Here is a 15,647-nt window from a genome sequence, read left to right on the forward strand (position 1 = left end):
TTTTTTACTTAATATTTTCATGTGTTTTTTTATTTATGATTTTGACGTTTTTACATTAAAAATTAAAAAATATTACTTTAATAAATCTTCAATTTAAAAACATTTTTTTTTAAACCTAGCATCATACTAGCAAATACACAATGACATTCCACAAAACACTCATCGGGCACGCAATTCCACCTTAAAAAAAGGGAGATTCTGATATCTATCCAATTATCTTGAGTTGATGACCAGTGTCGTGTCTTAACCTCTCAATAAAAGGAGGACAGACGTTTTATTGAATCTTACACGCATTTCTCAGTGGTTCTATTGCCTTCTTAATACTATCTATCCATCATCTTCATCAGTACGAACAACTACGATGATGGATCGTATTATTTCTTCTTTGATTGATTTTAGAGCTTTTGCTAATTCCTTTTTATCAAATTATGAGCCTCTAGCTTTGCTTCTTGCTCCTCTTCTCACTCTTTTTACTGCCCGAATTCTTCAATCATTTTTTCTTCTTGTTCACGATAATGGTCTCAAACCCACCATTTTAGGGTTTCTAATCACCTCCATCAAGTAAGAGATTAATCAATTGTATGTTAATTTCTGGAAGGGAATCTTTTTAATAATTTTCACATGATGTCTTTTTTGTTTTCTTTTTGTTTTTTCATTTGAAAAAAAAAGGATGGTGCCTGGTGTCAAGGGTTATATAGATGCAGAGAAACAGAAGGTGAGAAAGATGATTTTCTTTTATTTCATTAAATGATAGCTTTTGTTTGTATTCTTTTATGTCTGATTTTGTGGGGTCATTTTTATTTTTATCTTTATCTTGAGATAACTATGAAAATGGGAATTTTGAATTATGCAGGGGAAACATTAAAAGGGGTGTTTTTCAGTTGCTTTGAAACAGAATGAAATTTATATAAATATAAGAAAAAGAACTGTTGCATTAAATGCTTGTCTTTCTGGTGTACACCTCGTGGTTCCTTGAAAAACTAATATGAATGTTAATTTAATATTGGGATCTGCTCTGCTTTCTGGGTTGACGAATAGATAACTTATTGGTTAATTTTCATCGATTGCAGTAGTTGTTACGTGTAGGCTGTTCATGATGGTCATGAGAATCGGTCAGGCTTACTAAGTTAATTGGCTGGATGGAGAAAGGTTTCCTTAGACTAAATCTATTAAGCAGATTTTGATTTGCTGCATTTAAGGAGGATACTACTCAAAAAGTTGGTAGGATACTAAGTCTTTTTGTTGGATGCTTTAATGTCATATCTTCATGACATTAATCACTTAGAAGCCGTAAGAGTCTGTATATTGACTTCTTAATAGCAGTGCCTTCTTAATGCTAGAAAGACAATCAGGGAGATTTAAGTCTAATCAGAGCAGGTTATGAGCTCTATTTCCTCTTCTTAATCAACTTAAAGCGATCTCAGGGCCACCATGTGCCCTTCTTAGATCCTTTATTTCTGCTTGTCAAGCCTTTTGGTGTAGAACCATGGTATTTTTTAACTCTTTCCTTGTGTTGATTTTTCATCTGGAAAAGGACTTGGTTTGTTGAACATGCAGGTCGTGGAGAAGTTGCAGTCTGGAAGTAAATCTAAAAGGGATGGCTGGAGATCGGAGCTACCAAGGGAAGGTTTAGGAAGAGCAGTGATAGAGAAATTGAATCAGGAGAAAAGTAATGATGTGGCTTGGCAAGGAAAATGTTCTGGTACAGTGTATGTTTGCAATTAATACCGTACATATGAAGACAAAATTTTTTTTGCTTTGGTATTGAGATGGTTCTCTGCTCTATCCGAGTTTAGTAAGTTACTTTTTTTTTTCCCCTGTTTTTTGGTTGTCCAGCTACATTGGAGGGAGTGAATCTGAAGGACATTTTTCTCTGATAAATGAGGCATGCTCAATGTTAGTAAGATACGGAACATGTAGTGCTCTATTTAGTTATTTATTTATTGTCAGTGTGAAGTTTTATTACAAGTTACTTGTTTTTTCTTTGAGGTATAGTTTGAATAGTATTTACTAAAATTTTGGCTGCTGTGTGTTTTAATAAATCTGAAGTTTGTATTGAATGTTTAGTGCTACCTTCAGTACTTGTCATACTCATGATGACCACGGAAATTAATGGAGGAGCTAACTTCTATAGTATTGTTAAGCTTACTTATTCAGAAAAGAAATTCTTGTCACGTCTGTTAATCATAGAACACTGGTGGTCATTTGAAGACATCTGTTATGTGTTGTCTGTGGATATGTGTGCTTGCAGAAGTGGGCATTACAGGTAGTCATAATTGCCTGGATCATTTATTTTCTAAAAACTATTTAGAAACATTGAATCCTTAGTAGTAATTAATTTGAGCTTACACATATTTACTCTGAACTATCAAAAACTATGTTATTTGTTGAACCTGGAATGTGTCCGTCATTTGTGTCTTTAGAAACTGAACAGGTTCTTTTTTGTTAATGTCAAAAAGGAAAGACGGGCATCGTTCAAAAAATGACATTGTTGACATTAAGTTTAGTCAGGTTTGTAGTTAATACTGACACCTTCATAAGAAAATTATTTCATCCTCGCAGTTTTGTCATATGCTTTAATGTGGTTCCTATGATAATCTTAGTTCTTTGCATTTCATCCCTAGACGCACTAAATTTGGTTGGGATTGTAATGTCTGTTGAAAACATCATGATTATGACATCATGTGCTGTCCAAGAAAGGATTTTACCCTCATATATTGGTTTTCCATATAATGATTAGTGTAGGTCTTCCTGTTCCTCCCATGTACAGATCGTCATAAATGTGTTAGTGAAGCTTAATTGGAATTCATTTTCAGGTTTGCACATACTAATCCACTGCATTTGGACGTGTTCCAAACCATAGCACAATGTGAGGCAGAAGTGGTAGCTATGACGGCAGCACTACTTGGCAGCAAAAACAAATCTTCCGGAGGAGAAATATGTGGTAACATGACTTCAGGAGGAACTGAAAGTATATTATTGGCTGTGAAATCATCCCGTGACTATATGAAAGCTAAGAAGGGAATCAAAAGACCAGAAATGTAGGCCAATTTCAAACACCTTGTTTTTTGTTTTTGTTAATTCCTGGTCTGCGAGTTGTTAATGTGAGTGATTTTCTTCCCAAGCACAGGATCATACCTGAATCTGCACACTCAGCGTATGACAAAGCAGCACAATATTTCAACATTAAGCTGCGGCGTGTTCCAGTAAATAAAAGTTTTCAAGCTGATGTCAAAGCAATAAGACAGCAGATTAACAAGAACACTGTTTTGGTACACATTTGTAAACCCTTTTGTTTCATTTTGTCATTCAACACCTTGAGCTCTTGCCCTAAGAAACAGCTCCGGTGTTGATGTTGTCATCATATTAAATGCTCTAACATAAGATTTACTTACCAGTAGGCCTAATATTGATACCATGATACTGCAGATTGTTGGATCTGCACCTGGGTTTCCTCATGGCATCATTGATCCTATTGAGGTGAGTGATCTACACACCCACTACCTTCTTATTTCTCAATTTATTCAAATTTATCAATGTTCAGTATCATTTAATTCCCAAAATATCAAAATTGATTTTGTAGGAGCTGGGTGAATTGGCATATAGCTATGGAATATGTTTCCATGTTGACCTTTGTCTTGGTGGCTTTGTATTACCTTTCGCTCGTAAGCTAGGGTATATCTTTTTCCCAAGCAACTGTTTTTTCCTCAGTGCTTACTGGTTTGTTTGCCATTTTTGCCATTATCCCTGAAACTCTTACAAATGCCTCTTTGTTTATACAGAGTCTGCAAATATCACAAATTTGTGGCCCTTCTTATATTTCTGTGAAATGTACACTACCAGAAGTTATTCTAATGCATGAATAATAACTATTTGGGGCTAAAGCTTGATTGTGAAATTATTGGATAGCATTTTGGTAGTGGTGCTTTTTTTCTCCTTAAGGCAAGTTGATAACAGAGAAATAAGATTGCAGACAATTTACAAAATTAACTGGTTTGGCAAGAAAGAAGATCAAATTAATAAAATTAACTGGTTTGGCAAGAAAGAAGATTGTAGCCATGTCTCTTAGTTGTTGAAAAATCATTTCAACTCAAAAGCTTAATAGAATTCCTGAGAATGGTTTTATATTAATGCCTGATCAAGAGAGTGCAATTTATCAAAAACTAGTCTATATTGAGGTCATAATTAAGCTCTAAGTTATGTAGGTCCACGAGAAGGATGTTGGTTTCCCGCAAGAAAAAAACAGTTTTCTTTCCTGTTGGAAATTGGACAGGGAAATGCAAAATGGTGTATATTGAACAATGTTGCCCCAGTTTAAATCATTTCTCAAAATCTGACACTCAGGTGACCATGAGGCACTCTGTTCATGGTAGATGGTGCTCAACAAAGAATGTATGTCTATGGTGAGACCCCATCACCATGGGCAGCGCTATGGGGTCTTGGTTAAGGGGTTTAGAGCCCTTATTCTTATTCTACCTTGAACTTCCTTTTCTTATTAGGTCTATGCAACTATGCTTCACCAGGACAACATATGACCATTGTTGAACTTCAATGATAGTTGTAACTGGCTCTGTTACTATTTTACATCTGTCTGTTGTGTGCTTTATAGATTTTGGTACACGGTATGAAATATCAGATTGTCAGTTGCTCTCTCATTTTATTGCTCTGGCTTTTCCGCAAGTTAAAGTTTTCTTCCCATTTCAGGTACCCGATTCCACCTTTCGATTTTTCTGTTAAAGGAGTAACCTCAATATCGGCGGATGTGCATAAATATGGACTAGCACCAAAAGGAACAAGTGTAGTTCTATACAGAAATCATGATATTAGAAAGGTAAAAACTATAGTTTTATCTGTAACTCTATACAGAAATCATGATATTAGAAAGTTAAAAACTATAGTTTTATCTGCAACTCTAGGCATGAGTGATGTGTGTCTCTCTATTTCAAATTTGGATCCTGAACTGGCTGTACAAATTTTGATGAAAGATAATATACTGGTGCTTTTAGTTCTCACCACGCTGCCTGGCATTGCAGAACTAGTGTTCAGTTCCTTGACTTGTGGACCTCTTGTGTAGCTCACATGGTTAATTATTTGTTCCCTTTTTCATCATCAGTTATTCAAATTGCAGAAATCTTGCATCACTCACATTGTTAATAATCGAGATCCATATCAAATGTGTTACTTGACTTGTGGATTTCATGTTTTTTTATTGGTGGTTCTTTTGTTTTAAATTCTTGATTTTTTTCTGATATGAGTTTCTTGTGATGACATCTTGGGGGGCATGCTACTGATAATTTGTTCGCTTGGCTGTTTCCCAACAGCATCAATTCGTTGCTGGTAAGTTTTACTATTTATTAAATAGTTTATCAAACAAATGAGGCCTTATATTTGGATGATTTTCAAGACCTACTTTATTAAATTTCCTGGGCATTCATAAGCATTATGAACATGGAAAAGAGGTAGAGTTTATCTTAATATCAAGTTTTATACAATAGGCTTTTCTAGTTGGCTGTTTGAAGCCTGTGCTTCTGGTATTCTAATTGTGTTTTCCTTGTGTTGTTGTTGTTGCAGTGACTGAGTGGTCAGGTGGGCTCTATGTCTCTCCTACTATTGCTGGAAGCAGGCCTGGAGGTTTGATTGCTGGGGCTTGGGCAGCGTTGATGGCTCTGGGGCTAGAAGGTACTATCATGTTGTTTTCCCCTACTGCCTATCCAGATGTTCCATTGAATGCTTCTGTTTAACCTGATGTTTCATTACATCCTGTAGGGTACCTGGAAAACACTAAAGCAATAATGGAAGTATCAAAGAGAATACAGAAAGGGTCTGTGTTGTTTTTAACTTCATTTTCCTATTTTCTTGGGTTGTAAATTCGTTGAACAATTGAGAATGATTCATTCTTTTTACAGGATTAAAGAAATACCAGAGTTATTTATCATTGGAAGGCCAGACATGACAATTGTGGCATTTGGATCTAATGATCTAGACATATTTGAAGTCAATGATATCATGTCATCCAAAGGCTGGCATTTGAATGCTTTGCAAAGACCCAACAGGTAGGTTTTTGTTTTTGAAGGAGAACTGTGTTTATATAGGGCATTTATGCTTGGTTCTCCCATGTCCTCATTATTCTTGTTAGAAGATAGCCACCTCTGGCTCTAAGCTATTGTTCATTGATGTGAGGCGATCGATTTAATATTATTATTCTAATTGTTTGCAGTGGCTGGTGTAAGTAGTTTATTCTCTGTTGTATTTCAGTCTCATGAATTGCTTCTGAGCATGCAATTATGAGCATATTTTTATACACTGATTACAATTTTTCATGTGGTTGAATCAGCATTCATATCTGCATTACCCTTCAGCATGCACCCGTTTTTGAGGACTTCCTCCGGGATTTGAAGGAATCCGTACAAACTGTAAGTTGTATTCGCCAAAGGAGTTATCAAAGTACTTTGTAATTTACTCATCTTTAGGGTTGTTATGTTTGCTTTTGGGAGGTGCTAGTGGGAAGGACCTCCGGATATGGTCTCACTCGTTTGATTTTTCATCTTTCGCCCCCCCTTTTTTTTCCCCTGAAATCCTCCAGGTGAAAGAGAATCCTGGTCCAATAAATGGAGGCCTAGCTCCAATATATGGTGCTGCTGGGAAGATACCAGATAGAGGCATGGTTCAGGAATTGCTGGTGAACTTCATGGACAGTACATGCTAATGACATTTCCATGCTATGGTTGTGTCTGTTCCCTTTTCCTTTCATTGTTTTTTGCACCATTGATTTGTATTAGAACGTGTTGGTGAAGTGATTCAAAACTGAAACATCACAAGAAATATTGCAATCACAAGGAACACAAAATTATGCCTAATATGGTTACCATACAATAATTTCAATTCAGAATTTTATCACTCAATTTTTATTTATTTATTATGATCAACACTGAATATTACAACACAACATTCTGCCTGATGGGTTATCATACAAAAAATTCAATTTAGAATTTTATTACTCAGCTCTTAAAAGCATTATTAACGATTTTTTTTTAAAATGATAATAAAAGAGTTTAACTCAATAAAAAGAATCCTAAATTAACTAGAAAAAATATGGCAAATTCATCCAGGTTTTACTTGAAAGCCTTCCCAGCTTATGGTTGGATAAAAGAAAATTATGCCATTCTGTGTGTTTTCTGAATTATGAAATTTATAGCGGAAGAAATTGCTCGTTACCTGTTGTCCTAAACCCCTGTCAGTCCTAAGATGCTTGGGCCAACTGCCAACTTAACTAGGGAGTAATTGAAATGGTGAAATTCCATTTTCATGCTGATGTAGAAACTAAAGTCTCATTGAGGATCTGATACGAGATGGGAATTGACCTAGAAAGATTATGTGAATGAGGATGTGATACTAGATGGGAATTGATCCAGATAGATTATGTAAATGACTAGATTAGCATTCTAAACAATGATAATGGGATATCCGATTATCGGATTATTGTTAAATTTTTACATATGATTTTTTTTTTAAAGATCATGGCATTTTGATAGTAGATCCATCCAAATGATCCATGGCTCCTTCCTTTTCAGAAACATAGAACTAGAATTCTAGTAAGGCTTAGAATATAATTTTCTCCTAGCATAATAATTACAAAAAAAAAAAAACAATTGATAGAATAAAGAAAACCATCACACCATAAAAAAACTAACAATATCTAGGCTGAGAATTTTTTATTTTGGATTCGAGAAAATCTATTTCTTAGGAAAGCATTTTTTATGGGTATTGATAAATAAATAAAACTCTAGTTATTCTAAACTTTTATAAAAAATATATGTCTTGACTCGAACTCAACATCTATTATACAGATTTTCCACCCAGATATAATTCTTGAGAACTAGGCTGAGAACTCTACAACTAGAAACCCGAACTCCAGACTAGAGAACCACTTCCGCCAATACCCAAAAGAATATGGAAGACTTGCACTCTGAAACTACCCATAACAAAGTACAAAAAAAAAAGAAGAAATCAGAAAGATTCAGCTAAGCTAAGAAAATACCATGTAAGAGAATCTGAGGTTTTGGTTTGAACACCTCTCATTGTGAGAGTTGCATTCTTTATATATTGAAGTTGTAGCTCTTTACAAGGTTAAAATCAGTCATTAATAGTATTGTAGGAGGTAAGAGCAAAGCCTATCAATTATATCTCTATGTACAGTATCTCTCTCTTTCTATATACTTGTAAAGTGATATATAAATTATTTTTTATTTGAAAAAATCAAATTAATACATATTAGATTTTTTTTTTATGGTTTTGATATACTAATAAAAAAATATAAAAAATATTATTTTAGCATACTTTTAATTAAAAAAATATTGTTATCTCTACACCGTATTATTAAATACAAACTGTATCACATCACACCATAATGTTAAATTGCGGTTTCAGCTTACTATTGTTGTGGTCGCGATTGCGGACTTCATGGATGTTGAATAATGGGTTGTAAGCATTGTTGCTGTGAATTTATATTTAAGTCGTAATGAACTTTAAGAACACATGATTTGCTAATAGATTTTCTAAATATACATAATAATAGCATTTGTAGCAGATAAAGATTATATAAACAACATATTATAACTATAATGAAGAAGGGGAAAAAATGAACTTGAAATATAAGAAAAAATAAAGTCTGTAATTAGACCTTATCAATATAACAGCTAATAATGGTACTTTAACTTTTTATTTTTATGAATTGCCAATAACATTATTAAAACACCGAAAAGTAGCAACGTAGTGCTCCGTATTCTGTTATATAACAAGGTTATTACGTGGGTGCGTTTTGGGATGATGCATGGGGTAATGTTTTTCACAAAATTACGGTACTCTGATGAATCTGGGGGCATGAAGGTGTCTCTGTCGAAGTTTTACATGTAAGCAATTTCACCGCATAATGTTTTCTACTCATTGTGAAACTTTCTCTGATCTCCATACTTTGCCTTTCGGTATCCTGGTCATCAACTATTCTTTCTGTATTTTACTTAAAAGAGAACAAATATCGTCGCCTGTCTTGGTCACTCTGGTGAGTGATTCGCTCCGGTGTTTTGGATAGGTCACCTGTCTAGTCGTCATCCATGTGTAAAAAGGGTCTGCAAGGTTGAGGATGAGGCTCGCCTGCTACCCTTTTTCATCCTGTATGATTCCCAGCTCATGTGTAGTCATAGTCAAGGATGGTTTTAACAATTAGATGGTAGAGACACCTCCATGAATATGCTCCCCTTGAAACAGATTTAGCACATTAAATTATGTATCAATCTGGTTTATAGGGATACGGCCAACAATGACCCAGAAGACTACCCATAATAAAGACTGGAAAAGGTAGAACTACTCGTAAATGGATAAGATTTGACAAAATGTAGCAGCTTGACTGCTGCATCTGCCTCTTAGATCTCCAAGACAAAAATCTATAATCAAAACATTTGCACGAATCAGGAGGCTATCAACAGCAGAAAAGAATAGTAGACACATGATAGCTGGTATCAGTACCAAAAGCGACACATCTGCAATATAGTCCTTGAATATTCTTAATAATGATTAAGCTTGGCGTGGATTCAATTCTTCTGCTGCGTGACCATCTCCTCGACCCGCAATAGCAAGACTTTCTTCTTCTTCTTCTGCCTTTTTTTACAAGCTAGCTTCGTATGGAGCCATTTTTAATAACAATCATTAATTTAACGTGTCATTTAGTGCTGTTTAATATATTCTGCGCTTAATTCCAGTTATATTGTTATGTTTTCTTTCACTATCTCACCATACATGAGTGGTTAATTTGTTGCACACTTAGAATAACTTACTGCATTTCCAAACGAAGCCTTAGTGTTACTGTTAACCACTCCTGTGTAAAAAAGCTTTGGCAGCTTAAGCTACCTTTTCCCGTGTAACTTGCTTGTACCCTTCTGGCTCGGTTTGGTGTGTGACCTCTTTGTCTGGGGCCAATCTGTCGTTTGCAGCTCATTTACCCCAGGAAATGACGGTTGACATTCGAAATTCATTTGGATTATAACTGCCATATGCTTACAAGAGATATACCTTACATTACATGACAATCACTCAAAAGGCAGGTTACTGTGAGAACTGCCCTTTTTATTTATTTTTCCCACACGAGTTCTTCATGATATAATAATCTCACTCACATATTACAAGCAACAATCATCTATACGGAAATGTTCTCAAACCCAACGTTACTTCTTTCCAATTGAAGGAGATACTTTAAAACCATACTTGACAGCTGCATTTGCCTTTCACAGCTCCAAAACCAGATCTGCAAAGCAAAACACACAAAGTGAATTAGGACAGTGACAGTTTCCACCAAAACAAGCACAAAATTAGACATATGATGCCAGGTTCTGATGCTAAAATTAGCTGATCCACACCATGTCCCCGAACAATCAATCTTCACAATGCTTGAAAATAACATGGAGACTATAGAAGAAGTCACACTCAAAAGAATCTAGAGTAGAATCTCAAACAGAAGAATATCCCATGTAATGCCAAAGAACAGATGTGTTTGTGTTTTCATTGATCATAAAGAGGCAGAAACTGATCCCAGCCATATTTTCCAGAACTCGAGTTCTCAACAGTCAAGTTGTGATGACCATAAATTTAGTGAACATGTAACTTGAAGGTTGATTACCCAATTACGGTCCTGTAAAAGAGCAGTTCTGTCAGGGATACTTACAGTCTGCATCTGTTTTAATCCAGCATTCCCTGCTTTCGTTAGATTCACAGCCCGTAAACGTGAAGTGGGGTGGGTTAGATTGACTCTTGAAGCGTCTTGTGCTCCTCCTTGAAAGGGTTCGAGGAACTATGGTGATGTCCTCATTCGGGAGTACCTGACCCCCCTTGTTGCTCTTCTTATTCTCATTTTTTTGGGGCTTGCCGGCCTTCCTCGTGGATGTTGAGCTTTCAGGATGAACTTTCCTGTGGAACATGTGTAGGATCTGCATACCACACATCAAGCAGAAGAAAATATGGTGAATTGCTGGGAGATAAAAACTGTTAGAGTTGGTGAATTGCGTAACTTTTGCCTAATTCTTCTTTTCAAGTTCATTAGTCGTCAGCAGGTCTCGAGTAAAGCGACAGGGACAGTATCTGTATTCCCTCATCTCACAAACCTCCCATCGCAATCCATTGGGATTTGAAATTGGGATTCTCGAAGTGGCCTACTAATTATATATACTTCCAATAATGATTTTAGTTTAGAAGTTATGATACCTGTAGACATACCTTGCGCAGTTTTGTTTCTGCTGAAGCAGAATCAAGAGTTCCTCCTCCAGTGGCAGTAGAGCTCCTAGAAGAAGCATGGAGCATTTTCTTCTTCAGAGTCTTTTTCATGAGATTCACGGCAGATTTGTCAGCTTCCTTCTCCATGCGCTTCTCCTCTCTCTCAAATTTAATCCCAGAATTTTCCTCTGCTATTTTTGTTTTCTGAAATAGCTCGCCAAGTGATGTCCTGTGTTCCTTCTTTGCCACAGGTGTTGTCTCTGAAAGTTCAATTGATGATCCAAAGAGATATCCCTGCAGGGGACAGACTGCATTGGAATCTCGCCCTTCCACTGGCTTGCCACTGAGTGTAATAGTGCTGCCATGACTGCTTCTTCCAGCACTAACATAACTGTTCCTTCCTGATGAGTCATTGCAGCAATCTTCTGCCAGAACCTTTTCCAACTCATCATTAATGAGCTTTAGTTCATTCTCTGTCACCTCAGTCTCTTTCTCAGTTATATTCTCGACAGAGATGGGAAATGTTGGTGTTGATGGGTCAGTGTTGATTGGCTCTGAACCAAAGGTACCGATTGCCAGGAAACCATGGAATAGCTCGGATATTTCAGCTGATGATTCTTCTTCGTAGTCTCCTTCTTCTTCCTTTTCTTCTTCTTCTACTCGAGCTGTTTCTAAGCCAGAAAAAGAATTTCGAAGCTGCTCTTTCTGTGCTTGCCTATATGTTCTGGTCCCATAGTTCGGTTTTCTGTAGTGTTGGTGGTCATCAAGTGATGGCTGTCCTGTAAGGCAATTGCAAGCATTGCCTGCCACACACATACACACAAAAGAAGGAAAACGTTAAATGAACTTGATTCTAGTAGTGCATTTTGGCAGGAATGCCATGCCTTGGTTCTTAACCGTATTTTGCTAAACTAAGGTACAAGATTTATCATTTTTTCTGCGTTCGGGGTCTTATGGATGGTATTCCAGTCATAATAGCACGCAGCATGGAAAACTATCGCCTTTTTCCGAAAGTCTGAAAATAATTCTATTTATAATATGCTCATGATTTTTGTTTTCCTTTGGAAGTGGGCACATCAGGTCTCTCATGATGGTTAATTACCTTTGCTAGGAGATTAATAAGATCCTGAAAGCCAAGAATCTGTCTTCTGTGCAAGTGTATGATCTGAGTCATGCATGGCAACCTATTAATTTTGCACCCACATTTGGCCTCTTCCTCTACATGGATAATCTTCTACCCTCTCAAAAATCTAATGGTCATCATTTCTATGTTCATGCCTATTGGAAATAGGAAATGTTTTGCGGGAAAACAAAAATGGAAGATACCTACCAATAGCAAAATCCTTCAGTGGTTCACTGCCATTTTGACGAAGCTTACGGTGCATCCAACCTAGTAACTGCAATAAAGTGGGATTCAGCATTTAGATCAAGAAGCATTGAGAAAGATTAATACTTTCATTTTCACGAGTATATTAGAGTTTACCTTCATCTTTCTTCTCTCTTGAGAAAACCTCAGTTTCAATCACTTTGCTTGTTATGAGGGGCTAGGATAGGAGTTGCATTTCATAATTACAAGTCGAACTGTTTATGAATAAGATGTCAAATCCAACCTGGAAGCTCCAATGATCTCAGATGAAGGTGGCTTGAGAGAACCACAGAGATAGTTCCAAGATTCGGGTTGGCCATTCCTTGTCATTGATCAAATAATGTGGCCAAATGACACTGGGTCCTGGACCTTATGAGCATACGTTTCTGTATAAGCCATGTACTCGTTTGGGTATGAGGTTGATAATTTATTTATTTTTACATGATTTCACATTGATCATTATATCTTTAGCAGCGTTGCAACATCTTATTTGTCACAAATCTGATAGATCTGTATTTGCAGGTGCATTTTAAAGACATTAGCTGTAATAGATGGCCCATATATGTGCCTTTCGAATTTGACATTTTTACACGCATGCAATTTCCATATTGTTTTAATATTACTAACTGTTACTCGTATGGTACTCTACTAGTTACTTCGTGGAAAGACTTCAAATGCAAAAGTGGGCACTGAGAAGAACATCATGTCGGAGTTTAATGAGTTCAAGGACAAAGTGACAAAGAAGAAGATCTCTTCTTATCGGGGTACAATAAGCTGAATTATCCTTTTGCCTTTTCCTTGGTCGACCTCAAGGTGGGGCATTTTAATTTCTGAAAGTCTCTTCTCAGATGAACAATACTGAATTGTGATTATATTTAATAAGTATCCTGATTCTGCATTTTCTTTTATCGTAAACTTTGCCATGTTTTGCTTTCGCTGTAAACATCATAGGCATGGCTAAAATCTAAACCTTTTCACAGTTCTGGTGCCATGGAGCTCCTAAGAGTCTGGTTTTACTCATGCCAGATAACAACACTATTAATCACATTCTGGCCGTATGATCTACACCGCTTCCTGGAAATTTCTGCCGTGGATGGCTAATTAAGTTGCCAAAAATACCGATCAAGTTGTGTGTTTTCAGAGTAAGCCGTAAAAAATTATAGTATATCACAATCATTAGATGTGTTTTCTTAGCTCGTTTGGAAAAAGTCTGTTGCCTGTTGGCTATAAAACACTGACCGTGCCCCACAGCCAACTTTATGAACTGGAGTCAGCTGAAAAATGAGGAAAGTGTTTTTAGTTTAGAGACAAAAGTTGATAATAGCTAGAGACATCCTTGATAAGAACAACAATCTTTGCACGATAGTCAAGTAGCATTATAGTATCGAGCAACTGTGGTTTCAGTAAGTGGATAGGAGGATTAAAATAAGAGACTTTTACTTTTTAATGGATTCATATAACACTATTAATCAAATATTTCTAAATTAATAATTGAGACAAAACGCAAAACACATCATAAGATTAAATGTAGCCCTGGAGGGCTACCGAGCACGCTGTGTAAAGCTCCAATGGAACAAACAGATAGTTTCGATAAATGATAAAAAAAATTCAAAATGATTTCTGTGATGACAGCGCATGTAAACCATTTCTGATTGAAACTGCATTACCTCAGCTCACATGTTCTTTGGCTTTCTAAAGCCTGTATTTGGGCAAACTTCAGTTCCAATAACTGTCTACTAGTGCTTGGTCTCCATCACCTTCCATGTTAATACCAGTGGCTTCGAGTGGATATCTAGAATTACCTTGAATTTGCTTCTATAATTTATTTTAACAAAAAAATCCTGGCAGAAAGTACTCTATAAATCCTGAATACTTAAGAAGCTTTGCCACGGACGGAAGCTAGTAAATAATTGTACTACTCATTGATTGATATGCTAGTTTAAATCTATCACCATCGATTTGATTTGATTTTACTTTTTAAAGTTAATCAAAGATAACTGGGCCACATACTTTGATATTGTATACAGGGTAAATTTCATGATCTCAGGATATTGTTCCCTCTTAATTTGTGTACGATCAAATTGATATTTGGAAAAGAATGAAAGCATGTTGATTATCTAAGCATGACCTCCTTCGGAATAGAGATTTCAGAAAATACTCACTGATGATGGTGTTAAAATAAATAAATTCAACCACTTAAATTGTAGAAATCAAGAAGAAATTAATAATAAAAAACTGAAATAAAAAATCAATCACACTAATTTAAAAATTATAAAACTAATTTATTCTGGTTTGGATTTGGTTTTAAAACATAAAACCGTATTTGCTAAACCAAATCCAATCTAAATTGTAAATCCATTTAAAAAAGATATAAATAGAAAACTCAATTTCACTAACCCTAAAAAATGTACTGAGAATTTACTCAATTATACCTTGAAATCATAAACTTTTAAATTATAGTTTAAGGATTTATTTATCTTTTTATTGTATATTTTTTTAATTATGGAGTCAAGACATGGATAATTTTATATTTTAAAAAGAATGATTAATATTTAAATAATAAAATTTATTAGAGCATGCACAATACATACCAGCATGTAAAGCCACTTTACACACTTTAAGTAATACATGTAGTAAAGTTAGGAGGTGAAAAATACTATCCTTGATGATATTAAAACTCTCACAACATCCTTTTTCAAACTAGATGGTGTTTGTAGTGTTTTGTTATATGATTTGGCTTCAATGATATTTTCTTTCTTTTTTTTTTCTTTTGCCTTGAAAAACATGTAGCCCAATTAAAAAAAATCCATGCTATCCATTTATTTTGTTTAGATATTTGATTCCATCTTCTTACTTTTATTTGTATGATTTTTATCTTGATTTCTTTTGTAAACGTTTAAGTTTGTTTTTGATGTCACCATTGATTGAGATTTTATTTTTCCTTTTATTTTGTCTTGGTTTCAAATTCTTTCTTTTGATTTCAAGTTTTTAATTTGATTTTTTTTTCAATTTCACCCTTAAA

The 15,647-nt window shown here is 35.4% G+C and overlaps 2 protein-coding genes across 2 annotated transcripts; one reads left to right on the top strand and one right to left on the bottom strand.

Annotated features, from left to right (window-relative positions):
• Positions 1-149: 149 nt before the first annotated feature.
• Positions 150-6,902, top strand: DPL1 (dihydrosphingosine phosphate lyase). Its single transcript, XM_011022497.1, has 15 exons — positions 150-561; positions 670-715; positions 1,558-1,709; positions 1,837-1,896; positions 2,817-3,041; positions 3,131-3,272; positions 3,430-3,480; positions 3,584-3,675; positions 4,705-4,831; positions 5,322-5,337; positions 5,572-5,679; positions 5,767-5,821; positions 5,907-6,053; positions 6,335-6,413; positions 6,584-6,902. Exons 1-15 carry the CDS (start codon positions 362-364, stop codon positions 6,704-6,706), a joined length of 1,623 nt encoding a protein of 540 aa, XP_011020799.1. The 5' UTR covers positions 150-361; the 3' UTR covers positions 6,707-6,902.
• A 3,174-nt stretch (positions 6,903-10,076) lies between these two features.
• LOC105123041 (uncharacterized) lies at positions 10,077-12,897 on the bottom strand. The gene is made up of 5 exons (XM_011022498.1): positions 12,743-12,897; positions 12,590-12,656; positions 11,263-12,062; positions 10,715-10,976; positions 10,077-10,297 (listed from the first exon to the last, which is right to left on the bottom strand). The coding sequence occupies exons 1-5, from the start codon at positions 12,746-12,748 to the stop codon at positions 10,278-10,280; spliced, it is 1,155 nt and encodes a 384-aa protein (XP_011020800.1). The 5' UTR covers positions 12,749-12,897; the 3' UTR covers positions 10,077-10,277.
• Positions 12,898-15,647: the final 2,750 nt, after the last annotated feature.

The sequence above is a fragment of the Populus euphratica genome, unplaced genomic scaffold, assembly GCF_000495115.2.
Source record: "Populus euphratica unplaced genomic scaffold, PopEup_1.0 scaffold8.1, whole genome shotgun sequence".
Taxonomy (NCBI): Eukaryota; Viridiplantae; Streptophyta; class Magnoliopsida; order Malpighiales; family Salicaceae; genus Populus; species Populus euphratica.